General features: G+C 33.4%; 1 protein-coding gene across 1 annotated transcript in view; it reads right to left on the bottom strand.

Annotated features, from left to right (window-relative positions):
* Nucleotides 1–247: 247 nt before the first annotated feature.
* LOC143258693 (eukaryotic translation initiation factor 4E-binding protein Mextli-like) overlaps nucleotides 248–21,564 on the bottom strand; it is a 44,100-nt gene continuing 22,783 nt past the window's right edge. Inside the window, exons 8-18 of the mRNA XM_076518118.1 lie at nucleotides 19,105–19,176; nucleotides 17,294–17,354; nucleotides 15,067–15,121; nucleotides 14,466–14,693; nucleotides 10,674–10,730; nucleotides 10,077–10,195; nucleotides 9,675–9,876; nucleotides 7,808–7,919; nucleotides 5,775–5,890; nucleotides 4,935–5,177; nucleotides 248–1,775 (exon numbers count right to left, since the gene is read on the bottom strand). Of these exons, the coding sequence (XP_076374233.1) occupies nucleotides 1,644–1,775; nucleotides 4,935–5,177; nucleotides 5,775–5,890; nucleotides 7,808–7,919; nucleotides 9,675–9,876; nucleotides 10,077–10,195; nucleotides 10,674–10,730; nucleotides 14,466–14,693; nucleotides 15,067–15,121; nucleotides 17,294–17,354; nucleotides 19,105–19,176 (1,397 nt within the window). The 3' untranslated portion in view covers nucleotides 248–1,643. The remainder of the gene's footprint in view (nucleotides 1,776–4,934; nucleotides 5,178–5,774; nucleotides 5,891–7,807; nucleotides 7,920–9,674; nucleotides 9,877–10,076; nucleotides 10,196–10,673; nucleotides 10,731–14,465; nucleotides 14,694–15,066; nucleotides 15,122–17,293; nucleotides 17,355–19,104; nucleotides 19,177–21,564) is intronic.

The following is a 21,564-nucleotide window of genomic DNA, read 5'->3' as shown; positions in this document are numbered from 1 at the left end:
AAGAATAGACAGATATAATGCGTAATAAGCTTGTCCAAGTAACAATACTTAAAAAAACGATTGTTACAAGAAAATCATAAAATAATAAAATGATTGACATAAGAAAAAAAAAGGTAAATAATACTATAGTTCTGAAGTGAATAATCCCATCTTTAAACTGAACACATCTCAATTTGTTACGTCTACAACTAATATACATTTTTATCGCCCCTTTAGTTAAAAATAAGTATACAGAATTCCAGTCACATAATTAAAGAGGCTCCTTTAATACTTTTAGTAAATTGCAAACAGTTGTAGTAGAAGATACTGTAGTACACCAAAAACATCTTTTTGTCAGCACTTACGTTTCTTTTACAGCGTTAGAAAATATCGAATTATGGTTATGATACATTTCTCAAGGTGCATGGGAACAATTTTCAACTGCATCCTGTTGTATTAAGTTTGTACACATAACTGGGCATGTTAAAAGCTAAAATGATGAAAAAATAGGTCTTGTGTACACCTGGTAGTAAGTAATAAAATGTTCAGATCATCCAATTTATATAAAACATTGCACACAGACAAACACACACACATATTTTTATGAACGTGTGACTGTTCACTTACTTTTTGATCAGACTTACTGCGAACTGAAGGATAGTGGGACAACGTAAATAAGGCACATGCTTGATGAGTTAGCCCGAGAAGGCACTCGAATATCGCTTGCTCTGAGCAGCTATGCCGAGCCATAACAGTTAACTAATGAGGGCTATCTTGCTTAACGGTAAGCCATTAGAACTCCAACAAGCATTTTGATAGATTAATGCTTTGAAGTTACAAAGCTACAAAACGGGATATCTGTGTTCTACCCACCCTGGTAGAATGCCTAGAGACAGTCCTGTTTGCAGAATGTAATTACCAAGAACAGTAAACATTCACTGGTAGAACTTGTCTAGAGACAGTCTTGCTTGTAAAGTATAATTATCGTAACACCAGTGTTTACATTTAATGTTGGTTTCTATATCCTCTCTCTTCTGAAAAGAAGGAAAACCTGAAACGTAGGTGCCTACCTAGTAGCATCAGAAGTAGAAAAGCAATCACTTTTTGTCTCATAACACAGAGATAAAGCCCAAGTAAACAGTCATATGTTTTTCTTTCCTTTTTTTACAAAATTAGAAAAATTTTAACCAATATTAGGCATTTCAATATTTTTTCATATAAAACAACACCTGTATCAATGTTTCACGTACAATAAGTCTTACAATACTGGCAATTTGGGTGTTTCTCAGGGTAAGTTGAAGAGAAACTGCATGCAGACACACCCTCATAACTGTGAACCTTGGTGCTGCCCCCCCCCACATTGTTTTTTGTTCTGTTTGTAGGATGTGATCTTCACCAATGTACAAGTTGCAATAATACGAGCAACGTAAAAGAATACTTAGAAGTTCTAACATAAAAACTTTAGCTGAAGTACCAGATATGTGTCTATTACAACCAAACAATTTATATATAAATATATATATATATATATATAGTCTCACTCTGTTTAACACAATCGTTAGAAATAATTGGGGTTAAAAATTATAAAAATGAGACTTAGAACAAATTGACTGTAACAAAAAACCGAACAATTCAGAAGAGCTGTCTATCTATATGTATATATATCACATATTGTCTGACACTTCGTCTGAAGGACTTGAACTCGAACAATCTTTGGTATCACTTTTCGAGACTTGTTTTGCCCATTTGGCAGATGTTTCAACCTTATAAGCTGCAGGATCAAACTTGGTGCTACTCTGATATGGGGTTAAAAATATAAAACAAATTAAAAATAATACAAATAGATAATTTAGAATGTTAATCAGTTGTATGGACACTCACATATTTAATCAACATTCATATTTAGGGACACTTGGTCGTTAAAAAATGTTCTTTCATGTTTACTTAGTATGTAAATTGGTTGCTTTTAATCAACACTTATACATGAGGGACACTTCATCATTACAAAACTATTCTTTCATGTTTACTTAGCATGCTAATTGGTTGCTTTTATTCAGTATTTAAACATGAAGGACACTTCATCAAAACAAAAATGTTCTTTCGTGTTTACTTAATATGTAAATTGGTTGCTTTTAATCAACACTTATACATGAGGGACACTTCATCATTACAAAACTATTCTTTCATGTTTACTTAGCATGCTAATTAGTTGCTTTTATTCAATATTTAAACATGAGGGACAAAAATTTTTTTTTAAACTTTTAAGAAATGCACATTTGAATACTTATGTTAAGACCCAGTAATATCAGAGGATGTACATCTGAATACTTATGTCAAGACACAGTAATATCAGAGGATGTACATCCAAATACTTATGTTAAGACACAGTAATAACAGAGGATGTACATCTGAATACTTATGTTAAGACACAGTAATATCAGAGGATGCACATCTAAATACTTATGTTAAGACCCAGTAATATCAGAGGATGCACATCTAAATACTTATGTTAAGACACAGTAATAACAGAGGATGCACATCTAAATACTTATGTTAAGACACAGTAATAACAGAGGATGCACATCTAAATACTTATGTTAAGACACAGTAATATCAGAGGATGCACATCTAAATACTTATGTTAAGACACAGTAATAACAGAGGATGCACATCTAAATACTTATGTTAAGACACAGTAATATCAGAGGATGCACATCTAAATACTTATGTTAAGACACAGTAATAACAGAGGATGCACATCTAAATACTTATGTTAAGACACAGTAATATCAGAGGATGCACATCTAAATACTTATGTTAAGACATAGTAATATCAGAGGATGCACATCAGAATACTTATGTTAAGACACAGGTCATCCCATAAGTAATGTCTGATAATTTAATACAGAAAGTGCAACATCATTTCTATTTTTGTAGAAGGTTTTAATGACTACAATATGTAGTAGGACGTGTATAAAAATGTTGAGAGAAATAAAAGAAACTAGTCCAACTCCACTTTTTCAGATCATTAATCAAATAAACCCTTATGAAGATGGATATGTCTGAGCAGCACATTAGGCATATAGTGTTTTATAAGTTTAAAAAGACAACAGTGCAGCAGAAACTACACGAAACATTCAAAGTGTTTATGGTGCGGAATCTCTCAATGAAAGAAAAGGTCAAAGGTGGTTTCAGAAGTTCAGATCAGGTGACTACAGCTTAAGTGATGCGCCACGTTCAGATCGTCCTGTTGAGTTTAATGATGACTTGCTGGAGGCTGCACTTGATGAAGATTGTGCTGTAACAGTTGAAGAACTAGCACAGAAGATTAATTCAACCCATTCAACAGTTCACAGTCATGTGCAACAGCTTGGAAAGGTGTCAAAACTTGGAAAATGGGTCTCCCATGATTTGACAGAAGACAACTTCAGATCAAGTTTATAACTCACCTTTTTTGGACAGGTTAGTTAATAGAGATGAAAAATGGGTACATTACAAAAATGTTTAGCACTGCAGACAATGGCTCAGTGCAAGTAAACTGGCTAAAACACAGCACAAAATGGGCCTCCATCCTAGGAAAAATCTTGTTAAACATTTGGTGGGATGTTGTTGGTGAGATCCACTTTGAGTTCCTGCTGCTCAATGTAACAATTACATCAGACTTCTACTGTCAACAGTTAGAGCGCTTGAATGTTTCACTGAAAGAAAAGAGGCCTGCTTTGATCAGTCGTAAAGGTGTTGGGTTACACCAGAATAATCCATAGTCCCATACAGCGAGGATCACATCTGTAAAGACTGAAGAGCTAGATTGGGAAAAACTTCCACATCCTCCTTATTCTCCAGACCTTGCTCCATCTGATTAGAATCTATTTCAAGGTTTACAGAACTATCTTGATGGAAAAGAGCTTGGAACACATGAAGATGTCAAACTACCCCATCTACATTCTTTTCCTCCAAACCCCAAGAATTTTATAGAAGTGGCATTCAGAAGTTTGTGAATCGTTGACAGGAAGTAATTAATAATAATGGAACATACATTATTGATTAAATAACAATAAAAGGGTTTGAAATCCTTTCTCTTTTTCTGAACCTAAATCAGACATTACTTAAGGGATGACCTGATATTAGCATTATGTACAATATTTTACCTATGTTTATAAATTGTTGTGTCTACAAGCTGATCTATTAGTTTGGTTTATTCTGAATTTCGTGCAAAACTACTCAAGGGCTATCTGCACTAGCTATCCCAAATTTAGCCGTGTAAAACCATAGGGAAGGCAGCTAGTCATCACCACCCAATGCTAACTCTTGGACTACTCTTTTATCAACAAACAGTGGGATTGACCATCACATTATAACATCCCCATGACCGAAAGGGTGAGCATGATTGGTGGGACGGGAATTAGAACCAGCAACCCTCGGATTACGAGTTGAGTACCTTAACCACCTGGTCATGATGTATTAGTTTGATGTACAATATTTTATCCATGTTTATAAATTATTGTGTGCCTGCCAACCAATGTATCAGCATGATGTAATTCCTTTCTCATAGTTGTTTTCTGTATATTCCAAACTAAATACTATTTACTGAAAATAAGACTCAAATATTCTTCTTATAAGGAATATGCAGTTCCAAAGATGAACACTTAAAACATGAACTTACATCAAACTACCAATGTTCCTTTTTATAAACACCCATTGAAAAGAGTTCACATTCTTTTTTAACCTGAATAAAATGCCGTAGAAGTACATGTATATAATCCTACATTGTATCGTTAGATGTGGTTTTTTCTTTTGCTGTTAAGTACAAAGCTATACAATGGGTTAGCATTATAACCCTTCAAACTTACTGCTGATCCATGGGATGTGTGGTTAGAATGAGTCAGTTAAAATAAAAGGATCATGGATGTTGTGCACAACTACAGCTCTTTAGAGAAGTTTCAAACAATCCTTACTTGTCGAACAATGTATAGGGCATCTTTTGCAATTTCTAAAAGGTTGACAGGGAAGGCACAGCTGTGAGGAGACAAGGCACAGTTGAGGAGAAACTCTCGACTGTAACTGATCCTGGAGATGCTGCTCACTGCAGATGAGGGCTCTTGCTTCGATTCTACGACAGCATTGACACTGGACATTTTTGCAAAGTGTGCCCTTCTTGCTTTTGCACTGAGGGTGTTTATAGTAGCAGTCGATTCTGCCTGAATGTGGTAAAATAGATCACCAGTGTTACACGAGAGCTTCCCTGACCTTCGATAAGTCAAATTATAACAAGTTAAAAGCTTTAACTTTCTGCATAAATGGAAAGAGATGTGTAAAAAAAAAAAGTGAGAGAGACCAGTTATATACCAACAGTACAAGAATAACAACTGATTTATTTTCCAAGCGGATAACACTAACACAGCACTTCTCATTTTACAAACTGCAATATATAGTTCATCAGAAAATGTCATAAAAGATTAAGCAAACAAATTTCAAAGTTCCATAACCATTTTTATCTCTTTTTTTTTTTTTTAAAGAATCCAATCATAATTCAGATTATTTTGTTTCAGAATACTTTGGAAGTGATTAAAGTCACCAGTGTAATTTATTAATAAAATGGCTTTAGAAAACAAACTGCATCTTTCTAGATGGCCATCAACGTCACTAAAGCTTTAAAACAACAATCAAATGATACTGTTAGTAACAATGAATTGGACATTGTTTTAAAAAAAAATTATATTTTTTTAATTAAGAAAATAATAGTGTTTATGGAGGAAAATATACAGTTGAGATAATATAACAAATATTGGTCATACCTGTTCCAGGGCTTCTTTACTACTATCAGGGAAAAGTGGCTGACGCACAACTTTTACCGAACTAGGTTCAGAACCACCTAGATTAAGAGCAGCTCGAACCTCTGGGTGACTAGGCGCTAAATCAAAATCAACAATCAATTAAAAGAAACTCAGGGTAACTAGGTGGTAGATTGAAACCGACGGGTCAATTAAAAATATACTCTTCAAAACAAGAAACGCAAAAGGGATATTTTTTTATTTTAAAGAGAAATATATGTAATAACGTTACAAGCTCAGAGTTTGTGATGTTACACGTCTTAAGGCACTGATTGTCAGACCAAAATGACAATAAAAGTTGTGCACTTTGAAAACGGAGGAAAACGTCGGATATTTCGCCAAAACGCATGCGTGTCTAATAAATTTGTTTGAGAGATCTGCATGTTCTGCAAGTGCAACATGTGCAAAATCCCTATAAAAGTGAGGGGTTCTCGGTTTCCATAGCTCAGTGTTAAGCCACCGACATGCAATACAGTTACGCCAAGACTGACTGAAGCACAACACAACAATGCCATTAGTCACTTGGAAGCAGGCGAATCTCGATCAGATGTTGCCAGAGCTGTGAATGTCCACCCAAGCACCATCAAAAGGCTATGGAGTCGTCACCAACAACATGGATCAACTCGTGACTGTCCACGATCTGGCAGACCTCGTGTGACCATGCCCACACAAGATCGCTACATCCGGTTATGTCACCTTTGGGATAGGACCACCACTGCAACGTCTACTGCCTCAACCATACCAGGGCTGCGTAGGATTTCCGATCAGACTGTACGCAACCGTCTACGAGATACAGGAATCTGACCTCTACGTCCAGTCAGAGGCGTCATCCTCACCCAGCAACATCGTCAAGCACTGCTGCAGTGGACTCGGGCACATCGGGCATGGCTTCATCGACGATGGAGGCATGTTTGGTTCAGCGATGAATCACGTTTTATGCTTCGTAGGCAGGATGGAAGGACCCGTGTTTACCATCGCCAAGGTGAACGTTTTGCAGCAAACTGTGTGCAGGATGTTGGCAGATATGGTGGTAGCAGCATCATGATGTGGGCTGCCATCGCCTACAATGCCAGAACAGACCTTTTGCACATTCGAGGGAATCTTACGACTCAATGATACGTCGACGAGATTCTTAGGCCCCATGTGCAACCCATCATGGTGAACGTCAATGACGTTTTTCAACATGACAATGCCCGTCCTCACACAGCCCGACTCACCACTGTCTTCTTAAGACACCACAACATCAATGTTCTTCCCTGGCCCTCCAGATCACCAGATTTAAACCCCATCGAACATCTTTGGGACGAGAGTTGGACCGACGTCTGCGACGGCGACAACCTCAACCGCAGACTCTATCTCAGCTTGCAGCAGCTTTGCAGGCTGAGTGGACAGCCATTCCACAGGATGTGATTCGTCATCTCATCGCTTCCATGGGCTGGAGATGCCAAGCAGTTATTGATGCTCACGGGGGGCATACTCGTTATTGACGTTGAGTGACGTTAAACTTCAACTAGTGAGCGTGGACTTCGCCTTTGCAGACTTTGAATGTTCAGCAGTAAATGTGCAAAGTTTCACACATGTCATACAGAACTACCCAAAATAAACTTGTTAACAATTTGTCTCATATTTTGCCTTTTGCGTTTCTTTTTTTGAAGAGTATAGATACTCCATATGAGTGGACACTGTTTACTTATTTAAAGTTCCTTAAGTGTGAAAGAATTAAAAATACATTTAAATAGGTTGAGAGCAACAAAAGTTTCACAGTAACTTGGTGCTAAATCAAAATCAGTAGGTTGATTAAAACAGGCTCACAGTAGTAGGTGCTACATAAACGTCAACAGTCGATGGTTAAACCCAACATTATCTAGCAATTTGCTTAAAGTTCCCTAAATATGTGAAAATTAAAATTACACAAAAGTCTTTAATATGATACAAAAGTTATAATATCCACTGTACTGTTCTTTAATATTAAACTAATAAACAGAGCCTTTGTTTACCTTTCATCAGTCCAGGAGAAGGTTTACATGAAACTGGTTCTACAGTAAAAGGTTTTGGCTCATTTACTGGCTGAGGGCTTTGAAGTGGCGAGTCCAAGGGTAGCTCAGCAACCTACATTGCAACAGACTGCCTTATACACACACACACATCAAGTAAAACATATTTTAAATGAACTCATTATTCTGGACACTATTGAAGTTGCACCTAATTAAAGTCTTAAAAGAACCTGAAATATTGTACAGGGTGTTTGGAAAGTCACTGTGCAGTTTTGTAATCATATTTTATTCAGTCTATTTCAAGCCAGCAACTGATAGCGGTGTTTAGAAACAAAATAAGAAGGATCCAAGCCTGTATTGATGCCAACGGGGATCACTTTCAACATTGTTTATAATTGTCATTCATATTTACCTCGTGTATTCTACATTGAAACATGTCTGTTGATAAATATATAAGTGCACAGTGACTTTCCGAACATCCTGTATTATTATAACCTTTATTCAAAACAAATTTCATTTTCCTCATTGGCCACGTAAACAAACTACTCCATTTTCATCTTATGTTTCCTTACAGCAGTTCTAAGAACAGCATTTAACAATGATTTGTCATGTTTCATACAATGTATACAAAGTTAATTGGCAGATATTACAGTTACCAAACAACCTTGTAAAATATATGTAAAATAACAATAAACACTGCAACTTTTTTATATAGTTTTTAAAAAAAGTTAAGTCATGTTTTATAAATACCATGTTCATGACAAAATTTCAAATACTTCTAACACATTATTACAAATTTTTATATTCTTTTAAAAGGCAAACACATCATAACAAATGTTTAATAGTGTTTTAAAAGGTAAACACATCATAACAAATGTTTAATAGTGTTTTAAAAGGTAAACACACCATAACAAATGTTTAACAGTGTTTTAAAAGGTAAACACATCATAACAAATGTTTAACAGTGTTTTAAAAGGTAAACACATCATAACAAATGTTTAACAGTGTTTTAAAAGGTAAACACATCATAACAAATGTTTAACAGTGTTTTAAAAGGTAAACACATCATAACAAATGTTTAACAGTGTTTTAAAATGTAAACACATCATAACAAATGTTTAACAGTGTTTTAAAAGGTAAACACATCATAACAAATGTTTAACAGTGTTTTAAAAGGTAAACACATCATAACGGATGTTTAACAGTGTTTTAAAAAGTAAACACATCATAACGAATGTTTAACATTGTGTTAAAAGGTAAACACATCACAACAAATGCTTAACAGTGTTTTAAAAGATAAACACATCACAACAAATGTTTAACAGTGTTTTAAAAGGTAAACACATCATAACGGATGTTTAACAGTGTTTTAAAAAGTAAACACATCATAACGAATGTTTAACATTGTGTTAAAAGGTAAACACATCATAACAGATGTTTAACAGCGTTTTAAAAAGTAAACACATCATAACGAATGTTTAACATTGTTTTAAAAGATAAACACATCATAACGAATGTTTAACAGTGTTTTAAAAGGTAAACACATCATAACGGATGTTTAACAGTGTTTTAAAAAGTAAACACATCATAACGAATGTTTAACATTGCTTTAAAAGATAAACACATCATAACAAATGTTTAACAGTGTTTTAAAAGGTAAACACATCATAACGGATGTTTAACAGTGTTTTAAAAAGTAAACACATCATAACGAATGTTTAACATTGTTTTAAAAGATAAACACATCATAACGAATGTTTAACATTGTTTTAAAAGATAAACACATCATCACAAATGTTTAATAGTCTTTTCTGTGCTGAATTACATCTTTTAAAGTGCTAGATACAGTTATGATGTCTAACCATACTACCTCTTTATTTGTAGACTTTTCATCATCCGTTGGACTTGCTTCTTCTTCAGCCTTGTAAGTTTCTTCATCACTAGAGCTGCTACTGTGTGGACTTGCCTCTTGGTCTGTCTGTCCTGTCTTTGCATCATTACAAAGCCATGTTGATACCTTAGCTGCTGGATCAGTGTAGTTTGGAAAACCAGAAATAACATCTTTTCCACCACTAGCCAATCACAACAACATACACTTTTAAACAAGTGGTCAATATACTTATATATTTTAATACATGTACAAGTTATCTATGTTTGACTTCTTTGGTTTCTTGTACTGATAAGTCTTTCATAATTAAAGTAATGCTTTCAATTCAATAAATATAACAATATGTTAGAAACATAAAACTAAATGTTGAATGTTGTGTAATACCTGAAGTCCCACTGGCCAGTGTCTTGTCGAAACGGGCTGAAGTCAACAGAGAACATGCTAAGGGGCCGTCTGTTATCACTGCCGCACATGTAAGAATGCATTGCTGTTTGACGCCTTTGCTAAAACAGACACAGATAGATGGTTCAGATTTCAGTAAGAGCCAAACATGAAATACACGGATTATTGTGTTCTTCAAATATTGTTTTGTTTTTATATCTACTCCAACAGAAATACGTTCACAACCAATGATAATGCTACCACAAGTTGTTAAAGAAATGTTTACTGAAAAGTGTTTCTATATTAAATTTTGCTAAAAGCAACTACTAGACAATGTTAATTTAACACCGAGCTTACATGAAAACCTGATGACAGCTTAACAGTAACTCACATGATTTGTATCTGTTCCATAATGATTGACCCCCTGGTTTAGTGATACTTAAAACATATATTTGAAAAAAAAAAGCAAATGCTTGGCTAATCCAATTAAACAGTACCCATCATTTACCTCTGGACATTTACAAATTTATGTTAAATTTAAGAATGGTATTTGAGTGATACAACAAAAATAAAATGAACCACCACATAACAACAGCTTACTTTTTCAACCATTTCAGCTTGTCCAGCAAAATGTTCTTCAAGCACTAATTTTGCCTCCTACAAAATAACATAAACATGTATATTACATCCTCAGAGTTCACATTAATACACCTTTAGATATACCAGATGGGAAAAAAAATTTGTTGGCTTCACCATAAATATAGGCCAAACAACATTTAAATTTTGTTTTATTTTTTGATAGGATGGTTCAGATATTTTCCTCTCCAAGCTCTAGTAAAACAAGATATTAGAAATTCCAAACAAGGTCTTTATTTTCATTGTGTAACTTTTCAAGTTTATATGAACAGGTAGTCCAAGTTTGAACTCGTATCTACCTATACACAGAATAGTTTGTTTTGTCGAGTTTTATGAAAGCTACTCAGGGGTTATATGCACTAACCACCCTTCTTTAGCAGTAATACATTAGTAAAGGCAACTAGCCAACACCATTTGGGATATCAATGGACAGTGAAATTTACTGCCACATTATACATCCAGTTCCCCCAGCTGAAAGAGTGGACATTTGCACATTTAAGTGTTAGGATTCAAACCCGTGACCAGGCCATGTTAGGCTTCACAAAGAACAGTAATATGTTGAAATGAAAACAAACATGTTACCAGGACATGTTAGGCTTCACACAGAACAGTGATATGTTGAAATGAAAACAAACTTGTTACCAGGACATGTTAGGCTTCACACAGAACAGTAGTATGTTGAATGAAAACAAACTTGTTACCAGGACATGTTAGGCTTCACACAGAACAGTAGTATGTTAAAATGAAATCAAACTTGTTACCAGGACATGTTAGGCTTCACACAGAACAGTAGTAGGTTAAAATGAAAACAAACTTGTTACCAGGACATGTTAGGCTTCACACAGAACAGTAGTATGTTGAAATGAAAACAAACTTGTTACTAGGACATGTTAGGCTTCACACAGAACAATAATATGTTGAAATGAAAACAAACTTGTTACCAGGACATGTTAGGCTTCACACAGAACAGTAATATGTTGAAATGAAAACAAACTTGTTACCAGGACATGTTAGGCTTCACACAGAACAGTAATATGTTGAAATGAAAACAAACTTGTTACCAGGACATGTTAGGCTTCACACAGAACAGTAGTAGGTTAAAATGAAAACAAACTTGTTACCAGGACATGTTAGGCTTCACACAGAACAGTAGTATGTTGAAATGAAAACAAACTTCTTACTAGGACATGTTAGGCTTCACACAGAACAATAATATGTTGAAATGAAAACAAACTTGTTACCAGGACATGTTAGGCTTCACACAGAACAGTAATATGTTGAAATGAAAACAAACTTGTTACCAGGACATGTTAGGCTTCACACAGAACAGTAATATGTTGAAATGAAAACAAACTTGTTACCAGGACATGTTAGGCTTCACACAGAACAATAATATGTTGAAATGAAAACAAACTTGTTACCAGGACATGTTAGGCTTCATACAGAACAGTAGTATGTTAAAATGAAAACAAACTTGTTACCAGGACATGTTAGGCTTTACACAGAACAGTAGTATGTTGAAATGAAAACAAACTTGTTACCAGGACATGTTAGGCTTCACACAGAACAGTAGTATGTTAAAATGAAATCAAACTTGTTACCAGGACATGTTAGGCTTCACACAGAACAGTAGTAGGTTAAAATGAAAACAAACTTGTTACCAGGACATGTTAGGCTTCACACAGAACAGTAATATGTTGAAATGAAAACAAATTTGTTACCAGGACATGTTAGGCTTCATACAGAACAGTAGTATGTTAAAATGAAAACAAACTTGTTACCAGGACACGTTAGGCTTTACATAGAACAGTAGTATGTTAAAATGAAAACAAATTTCTTACCAGGACATGTTAGGCTTCACACAGAACAGTAGTATGTTAAAATGAAAACAAACTTGTTACCAGGATATGTTAGGCTTCACAGAGAACAGTAGTATGTTAAAATGAAAACAAACTTGTTACCAGGACATGTTAGGCTTCACACAGAACAGTAATATGTTAAAATGAAAACAAACTTGTTACCAGGACATGTTAGGCTTCACACAGAACAGTAGTATGTTAAAATGAAATCAAACTTGTTACCAGGACATGTTAGGCTTCACACAGAACAGTAGTAGGTTAAAATGAAAACAAACTTGTTACCAGGACATGTTAGGCTTCACACAGAACAGTAGTATGTTAAAATGAAATCAAACTTGTTACCAGGACATGTTAGGCTTCACACAGAACAGTAGTATGTTAAAATGAAATCAAACTTGTTACCAGGACATGTTAGGCTTCACACAGAACAGTAGTAGGTTAAAATGAAAACAAACTTGTTACCAGGACATGTTAGGCTTCACACAGAACAGTAATATGTTGAAATGAAAACAAACTTGTTACCAGGACATGTTAGGCTTCATACAGAACAGTAGTATGTTAAAATGAAAACAAACTTGTTACCAGGACATGTTAGGCTTTACACAGAACAGTAGTATGTTGAAATGAAAACAAACTTGTTACCAGGACATGTTAGGCTTCACACAGAACAGTAATATGTTGAAATGAAAACAAACTTGTTACCAGGACATGTTAGGCTTCATACAGAACAGTAGTATGTTAAAATGAAAACAAACTTGTTACCAGGACATGTTAGGCTTTACACAGAACAGTAGTATGTTGAAATGAAAACAAACTTGTTACCAGGACATGTTAGGCTTCACACAGAACAATAATATGTTAAAATGAAAACAAACTTGTTACCAGGACATGTTAGGCTTCACAAAGAACAGTAGTATGTTGAAATGAAAACAAACTTGTTACCAGGACATGTTAGGCTTCACATAGAACAGTAGTATGTTAAAATGAAAACAAACTTCTTACCAGGACATGTTAGGCTTCACACAGAACAGTAGTATGTTAAAATGAAAACAAACTTGTTACCAGGATATGTTAGGCTTCACACAGAACAGTAGTATGTTAAAATGAAAACAAACTTGTTACCAGGACATGTTAGGCTTCACACAGAACAGTAATATGTTAAAATGAAAACAAACTTGTTACCAGGACATGTTAGGCTTCACACAGAACAGTAGTATGTTAAAATGAAATCAAACTTGTTACCAGGACATGTTAGGCTTCACACAGAACAGTAGTAGGTTAAAATGAAAACAAACTTGTTACCAGGACATGTTAGGCTTCACACAGAACAGTAGTATGTTAAAATGAAAACAAACTTGTTACCAGGACATGTTAGGCTTCACACAGAACAGTAGTATGTTGAAATGAAAACAAACTTGTTACCAGGACATGTTAGGCTTCACACAGAACAGTAGTATGTTAAAATGAAAACAAACTTGTTACCAGGACATGTTAGGCTTTACACAGAACAGTAGTATGTTGAAATGAAAACAAACTTGTTACCAGGACATGTTAGACTTCACACAGAACAGTAATATGTTGAAATGAAAACAAACTTGTTACCAGGACATGTTAGGCTTCACATAGAACAGTAGTATGTTGAATGAAAACAAATTATTATTATTTTTAATCTAATTTTAACCTAAAATATAAACAATCTAGATATCACTGATCATGTTCCACAATGTGACTATGTTAGATACATTAACACGCTACACGTGAGTATCACAGAGCAACATAGTTCTCTTTAGATATTGCAGCAGGTTCACATCAAATACAACAGTTTAGTTAGTAAGTAAGCTATGGAATATTCACTAGAAATACTAACAATAAATACTAAATGTTTAAGTGTTCTTACTGTTACTAAGTCTTTTTTTTCACTGAAGACTTTAATTGTATCTCTTCCAATGTACACGGTATGGGTGTATTCACCCATTGTGGCATCTCCAGTGCTGTAACTATGAATAAGAGACTTTCTACCACTAATACCGAAAGGCGAGGGACCAGCACCACTGTCCTCTGAAAGATTACTAGCTAAGCTAGATGATGAACCACTACACTCGAGACCTGTTGTCTCTGTTTTTTCCTGAAAACAATGAGAAAACAACTTACTATATAAGGAACTGATACTTCCTTTATTTTATTTTTTTATAAGTTCACTGTTTTATATTTTCAGATAATCATTCATTCAACATATCAATAATTTTACCTGGACTTGAGAAAGTGTAAAATTTTGTGTCTATATTTTTACAGTTTATTAATTTTATATCATAACATTTATATTTCTTCAAAAGGATACATTTTATCACTTAAGAAATCTTTATGTCAACCTACATATATATATATATATATATTTACTTGCATTATAATTTTTTTATACAACAAGATTGTGGACCACATAAACATTAGATCACAACACAAGAGACATTTGTGAGCTTTACATGTTTTCAAGCGCTTACCCTTACTGGAGATGCATTACGTCGTATCGTATCTTCAATCAAGGCTTTAGCGTGTCTAATATTATGGAACAAAGCACAGAATAACAAAGTCCGTTTGTTGAATAAAAACTACACAAAATTACTGCATAAACTAAAAAATGAAATTCATTTAAAAAACATATTATAGTTCAGTTTTCAGAAATTCTCCCATAAATAATTTATTTTTTTTATTATTTTACTATCGATATAACTATCTGAGAGTGGCTTGTTTTGTCATAATTTTTTTATTCTTTGACTGGGTTTTGTTTTAAACACAGTCATCTAAATACATCAAAGAGATGTGTTAATGTATACACACAATTGTTCTTTCTTTACAATTGCACATGAATATATGTGTAGTTACACAACATAATTATACACATTGAGACACAAACAAGTTCTGCACAAATACTTAAACAAGCAAGATCTGAAATTCTCTCCACATTGTGAAAAATGATATTAGTGGTTCATGTCTGGAGCATTATATCGAGGATACCTTACACTAAAATACTTTTCAAGCTTCACTAAGTCTTATAAGTCACCATATAACATATGGTTATATATATTCTATCTAATAACTGTGTAACTCAACAAACAAAAGCATGCAGCTTATTTTTTATACTAAAATACTTTGTCATGACCAAATCACACCACTCTCTTCTACATAGGTTCCAGAGATCATGTTGTGTGAGGCTGAGGATTTCTCAGTATCTGTTTCAACATTTCCATTTCACATAAAACCATAAATGCCGTGTCTAAAGACATAACTTGTATGTCTTTATACAGAATAACATGAATAACCATTTCATTATCCAGCTATTTAAGGTATGCTCTGACAAAAGGGATATTTCATGGAAGCAGCCTGTGCACATGCAACGTGTGTTGCTCTTTCAAACAGATTTTTCTTTATTATGTTCCAAACTGGAACACAAGGATGGCTTTTGTGTTCATAGATTTTCTCCTATTACAAGACATTGCACATTACTTACTATGTCACGGGGCATGATTTGTTCAAGGTCTCTGGTTGGTCCTGGTTTCCTGAGTTGATCCATATTGCTTTGTTTTCCAAAACCATTAAGTTAAAGAGATATGTATCCATCTTGATTTTTCTAAATTTATCCTGAACACATCTTAATGATCTGAATATTTGAATATTTTGCAATGGAAAGGGCTGTTCTATGCCCTTTTCAAAAGTGATAAGTGCTACCTACAACATACAAAATGCCAAACAATGTCATAATATAGTTCTTATACAAGCTATTCTACTACAATTTTATATCACTTGTGACTGTAACAAGGTTTTGTATATTCCACATACTTTTTATTAAGACATACTAAACCTTATATTATGAAATAACTACATAATTCTTTGCTATATAAACTGACACTAATCCACTGCTGTGAAACTACTAAATCGGTCAAACACACTGGCACAATCTCTATCACCATCTTATTACTGACTTGTCAGACCAATCATAAAGTGTTCATAACTTAATCCCATTTACTGATATAATTTTCTTCATTTGTTTGAGTTACAGGGTGCTGTTTTGTTTTTGCATTATTACGAGGAGCATACCCCTAGGGATATTAGTAGCACTGACTATGAATCAATGTCCTATATTACATGTCTTAACCACTAGCGTTCTCTTTGCGATTGGTGTGAAAGTGTATTTTATAGTTTTCTTTTGAACAGAAACAAAATTACATTTTTTTAAAGGGTTACCTCTGACCTTTTAACCCTCAAATCAGTAAATTCCTTCGTGATCCTAAAGTAAAGCAATCTGTGAAGTTTAATAAAACTTTACTTTCTAAAACTGTAGTTTCAAGAAGAAAAGCAGATGTTCACAAACAGACAGTGTTATCGCTGAACTCACCCTAACGAACAATGCTATAAGGAAGGGAGAAATAAAAACTGATTCATCATTTAAGAAAAATTACAAAATTTGACACAGTCTGAAACATATACGCATAAAAAAACTAGCTTCTTCACTGAAATCCAACTATTAAATACAAACAAAACTCTTAGTTGTTGAGACAAAGCCACAGAGATTAACTTATAAAGTGAGGGAATAAAAACAAAAATATAAATATTAAAAGAAAAAGATTTAACTGGTTAAAGTTAACGTTTAGTGCACATAAATGATACAAGCAGACTGTGACAATGAGAAATATATCTACTCCTGCTAATGAACTCCTAACACTGACTTACTCTATTGATTCTTCAGCAGAGCCTGTTATCTGGACAAGACGATCTCGAGCACCTGGGCTCACTATGAAGATGAGAAACAAATAAAAACTGTTTTTACCGTATTTCAAAGACGTAGCATCTGCTAACACATATGCCAAGGATGTAGACACATCACATGCCTTAGGAGAAATGCATGCAGAATCCGTGAAAACATCCCAACAGAAGCCGTGAGAAACATGCATGCAGTATACACCTACTTCCAGACTTTTAGAAATAAAACAAAATGTTCATAATGAGGAACGTGAAACTCTCAAATCATAAGCAAGCTCATTAGTTTTAATGTATGTAACGTATGTTTACTAATCTACACGTTTCACTAAAAACGTGATCATGCAAGAAATCTCGTTCTGCTATGAGGAATTTCCATTCAGAGTTTCCAAGTTCAAGTTTCAGATAAGTACTCATATATGAAGACATTTTTGTACCTACCTAAAGAAACAACTTTGGCTCTGGAAGATTTTTTTTCTACAAACGTGGCAACAAAAGAGTTAAACTATCAAATATTAAGCTCTCCCTAAAAATCCAAACACAAGTACTTACAATATGAATAAAAGACAATGGAAGATAAAAGGGATTTTTTGTACAAAACAGTTAAGATGTAGAATAAGAAAGTCGCATTTGTTTTTCTATATTACATAAGTTTATGTGTATACTTCAGTTCCATACTGGATTACAGTAAACATGGGGATGCTCATCTTAATCCTTTAAAACTTTACTTAAACAAAAAATAAAGTGATAACAAGTTATTTCTGAACAATCTAACTGTGTAACCAATATGAGGTGTACTTTAATAAATCGTAGGATATCTTGCATGCACTTATTATCACTATAGCTAGCTTTTAACCCTCATCAGAAAGTGTTATCAGACTTAACAAATAAGAAATACAAAGGTGAATTCATCTAGAATAATATGCATCAAATTACCGAAAGAACCGTGTAATATTAAAATAAAGAACCAACAGGGAAACGTTTGATGCAAGTTTGGATGAAGAAATAAGTCAAAAATGAATGTTTACCAAGCGTATAGCAATGGTTGAAACATAAATGTTTAACATCCAGGAGTATGAGATATTTTTCCACGGAGCTATCGTGTCTGTTAAATTGATGACGACCCATTTTTCAATTATTAAATGTTTAAACTTTCCTTTTGTGAATGTCTAAATAATTACATTTCCTTGTGTATTGTTAATCAGCCTGAGTTGTGTGTTAAAATAAAAGTTATATTTTACTGTATATCCACTTGCTTGTAAGTCCATTATGTTTTTGAAGTTCTATCTTGTTGTAGTTACAAGTGGATCCAATTCATATCCCAAGAATTATTTTTAACCCACTGACATTAAATGCAAGTGTGTTGCACATGGTGCATCACTTGCAAAAATCCTTCACAACTTAAGAGCAACTGCAGTCAATAAGTTATGAAAAAAAACCATTAGAAGTCACAATAATATTAACAACTAGATGAATCCGTAGTAAGTGTTCAACAAAGCAACAATTTGCTGTTTTTGTGAGTTACTGAGGTAAGTGCACATGTACAATAGTGGAAGTTAGAAAGAATTTTAAAAATTCACACACATACAAACACATACATAAAAAACAAGTACTGTAGTGGCTTCAAAATAAAGGTAGAAATGTGTAGCAAACACGAGTTAAATACTGAAAACACACATTTAGCAAAATATATATTAATGTCTAAGCTTCTTGTAAAAGTTTTGGCAAGTCAAACTCCAGCTAGCCAGATTCATGCAATATGAAAACACATTAAATAACTTCACCTCTCTGAAAAGAGATGACAGTGTCACTCAGCTCCTCAATCATGTGAACTCTTCGACCTTTGATCCCCATGACTTAAAGGAAAAATAAAATTCAAGTGCAATGTTAAACCACATCTGCATTTAAAGCAAAACTGAATTTTTCTACAAGTTTTAATAGAAAACTAATACAAAATTATTACACAGTCATTTTAGAATTTAGCTCAATGTTCTAAATTACTAAAGAACAAACAATTTTATAGATCAAGTTTAATGGATCATAAAACTAACATCTGGTAATACTAATGTAAAATAAATAATCTGACATAGTTTGTGATATAAAAGTAACATCTGGTAATACTAATGTAAAATAATCTAATATAGTTTGTGATATAAAACTAACATCTGGTAATACTAATGTAAAATAATCTAATATAGTTTGTGGTATAAAAAAATTTATTGGTGAAAAACATACTTCTGAATTAACAGCAATACTAGCAGACAGTGTAAACACTCATGAATTACAAGTAGGGCTTCCAATATTTGGTTCCAACTGACAAACACAAATAGGATACCTTCAATATAAACATAATGAAATTGGTGCATTTCCAATAAACAACAAAAATGGCTAATTAATTCATGTTATCCCCAACTATTTACTTACACAATGTCTTTTGTTTCCCAGACTTTCATCTAGCATTAATATTTCATTAACACTTTCAACACACCTCAACTACTGGAGAGTTAAACAAATATAGAAACAATTCTTATAAACAAGTTATGTAATGTAAATTACAGAAGAATTTTGGGAAAAAGCTGCTGAAAAAAATAATTTTAATACATTATGCAAAAAGAAAAAGCCCCCCCTTCAAAAAACAACAATTAGGCTATCTACATAAAACCTAAAAATATCAAAACAAAAGTACCAAAAATGAAATGACTAAATATTAAGAATCCATCCTCATCATAAGGTTGTATTAACTTTCCTTTTACATCTTTAATGTGTACAATACTTAAATTTATTAATTTTTGGAAAGTGCCAAACTGTCCATTAATGTTCATGTTTTTTTTTTTTTTAGATTGAAGAAATTCTTACTGAAATGAGTGGAAATTGAAAAATTAGGTGTAAATATTGTTCTGAAATAGTAACCGAAAGGTGAGTAAACAATTCTGAAACTTTTTAAGCTCAAAATAATTTTAGGATTCAGAAAAGGAAGTAAATAGCACAAACTGGAAAGCAAATGGGAAAAGCAGCTCACATTTTGACTGTTTATTGGTGTCACTCAAACTGTGCATTCTTGGCTCTTTTGTCAATCAATCAGAATCGTGGAAAATTTTAGAAGAAATGTAAAAGGGTATAGGAACAAATCTATATGATTTATAGAAAATTATCTACCATTGTTATAATCTATTTCATATTCACAATTCTATAAAACACATAACACTGAAGTATTCCGTGATCCCAAAAGTATGAGGGATATTTCCCATAATGCAACAAACAAACAACGTTTTCCTAAGCCTTCCACTCTTTCTTTAAATGCATCTTACTGGTATACTTTCACATGCAAATTGACAAACAAAAACAATTTCTTCAAAATTATCCACAAAATAAATAAGCATTTTACTTTTAAAATATTATATTTAATATGAATTAGAACAAAAACTTTGAAGCTTAACAGCTTCATGTACATGCTGAGTCACTACTGAAGATACAACAAGTCAATTAAACATCTCAAGGACTAAATCAGGTACATGAATTGTAACTGTTGATAAAGTATCAAAGCACTGTTCAAACTATAAACACTTCACCAATAGTTATAAAACAAACAACCCATTTTTAATGATACTACCACATAACAACACTCACTGAAGAAAACAAGAGTATACAGTAAAGCTTATGAGGACAAAGAATTAGAGAAAATCTGTAGTTACCACTCTCGAGTGACCTTATGTAATACGTTAAAACATTTATTGTACGAGACAGTCTCAAGTGTTTAACTTTATACAATAGATTATAATTATTTCGGTGACTCTCAACTATTTTTCACTCAAGACACTCGTAGACAGACATAGTATACAATTTACACAGCACTTCTAACACTTAACAATGATGTATCCAATGATAAGATGTTATAGAGATAACAACCTAGTAGGTTTAAGATGAAATGATAAAAAAGAACAAAAATCATATATACTATATTTAAAAACTTCCAAACATCTGATGTAGTCATTAATTTATGTTATTCTTACCGTTACAATATTTTACCATAATCTCACAGCAATCTCATTGAGAAATACTGGATTACCGAGTGTACATTTTACAGTATTTTGAAACTGGTATGTCATCTAGTGATAATTTTGTAAAGTTTGGCAGACATTAGTGGATATAATGGGCATACAGATGAATCTGTCCCAAGCATGTAATAACCAATAATAATTTAGTACATTTATGTGACCTTGTTAAATACATATTGATAAAAAGGA

The sequence above is a fragment of the Tachypleus tridentatus genome, chromosome 1 (assembly GCF_004210375.1).
Source record: "Tachypleus tridentatus isolate NWPU-2018 chromosome 1, ASM421037v1, whole genome shotgun sequence".
Lineage (NCBI taxonomy): Eukaryota > Metazoa > Arthropoda > Merostomata > Xiphosura > Limulidae > Tachypleus > Tachypleus tridentatus.
Note: the sequence above shows the minus strand (reverse complement) of the source record. Positions and strands in the feature narration are given on the sequence as shown.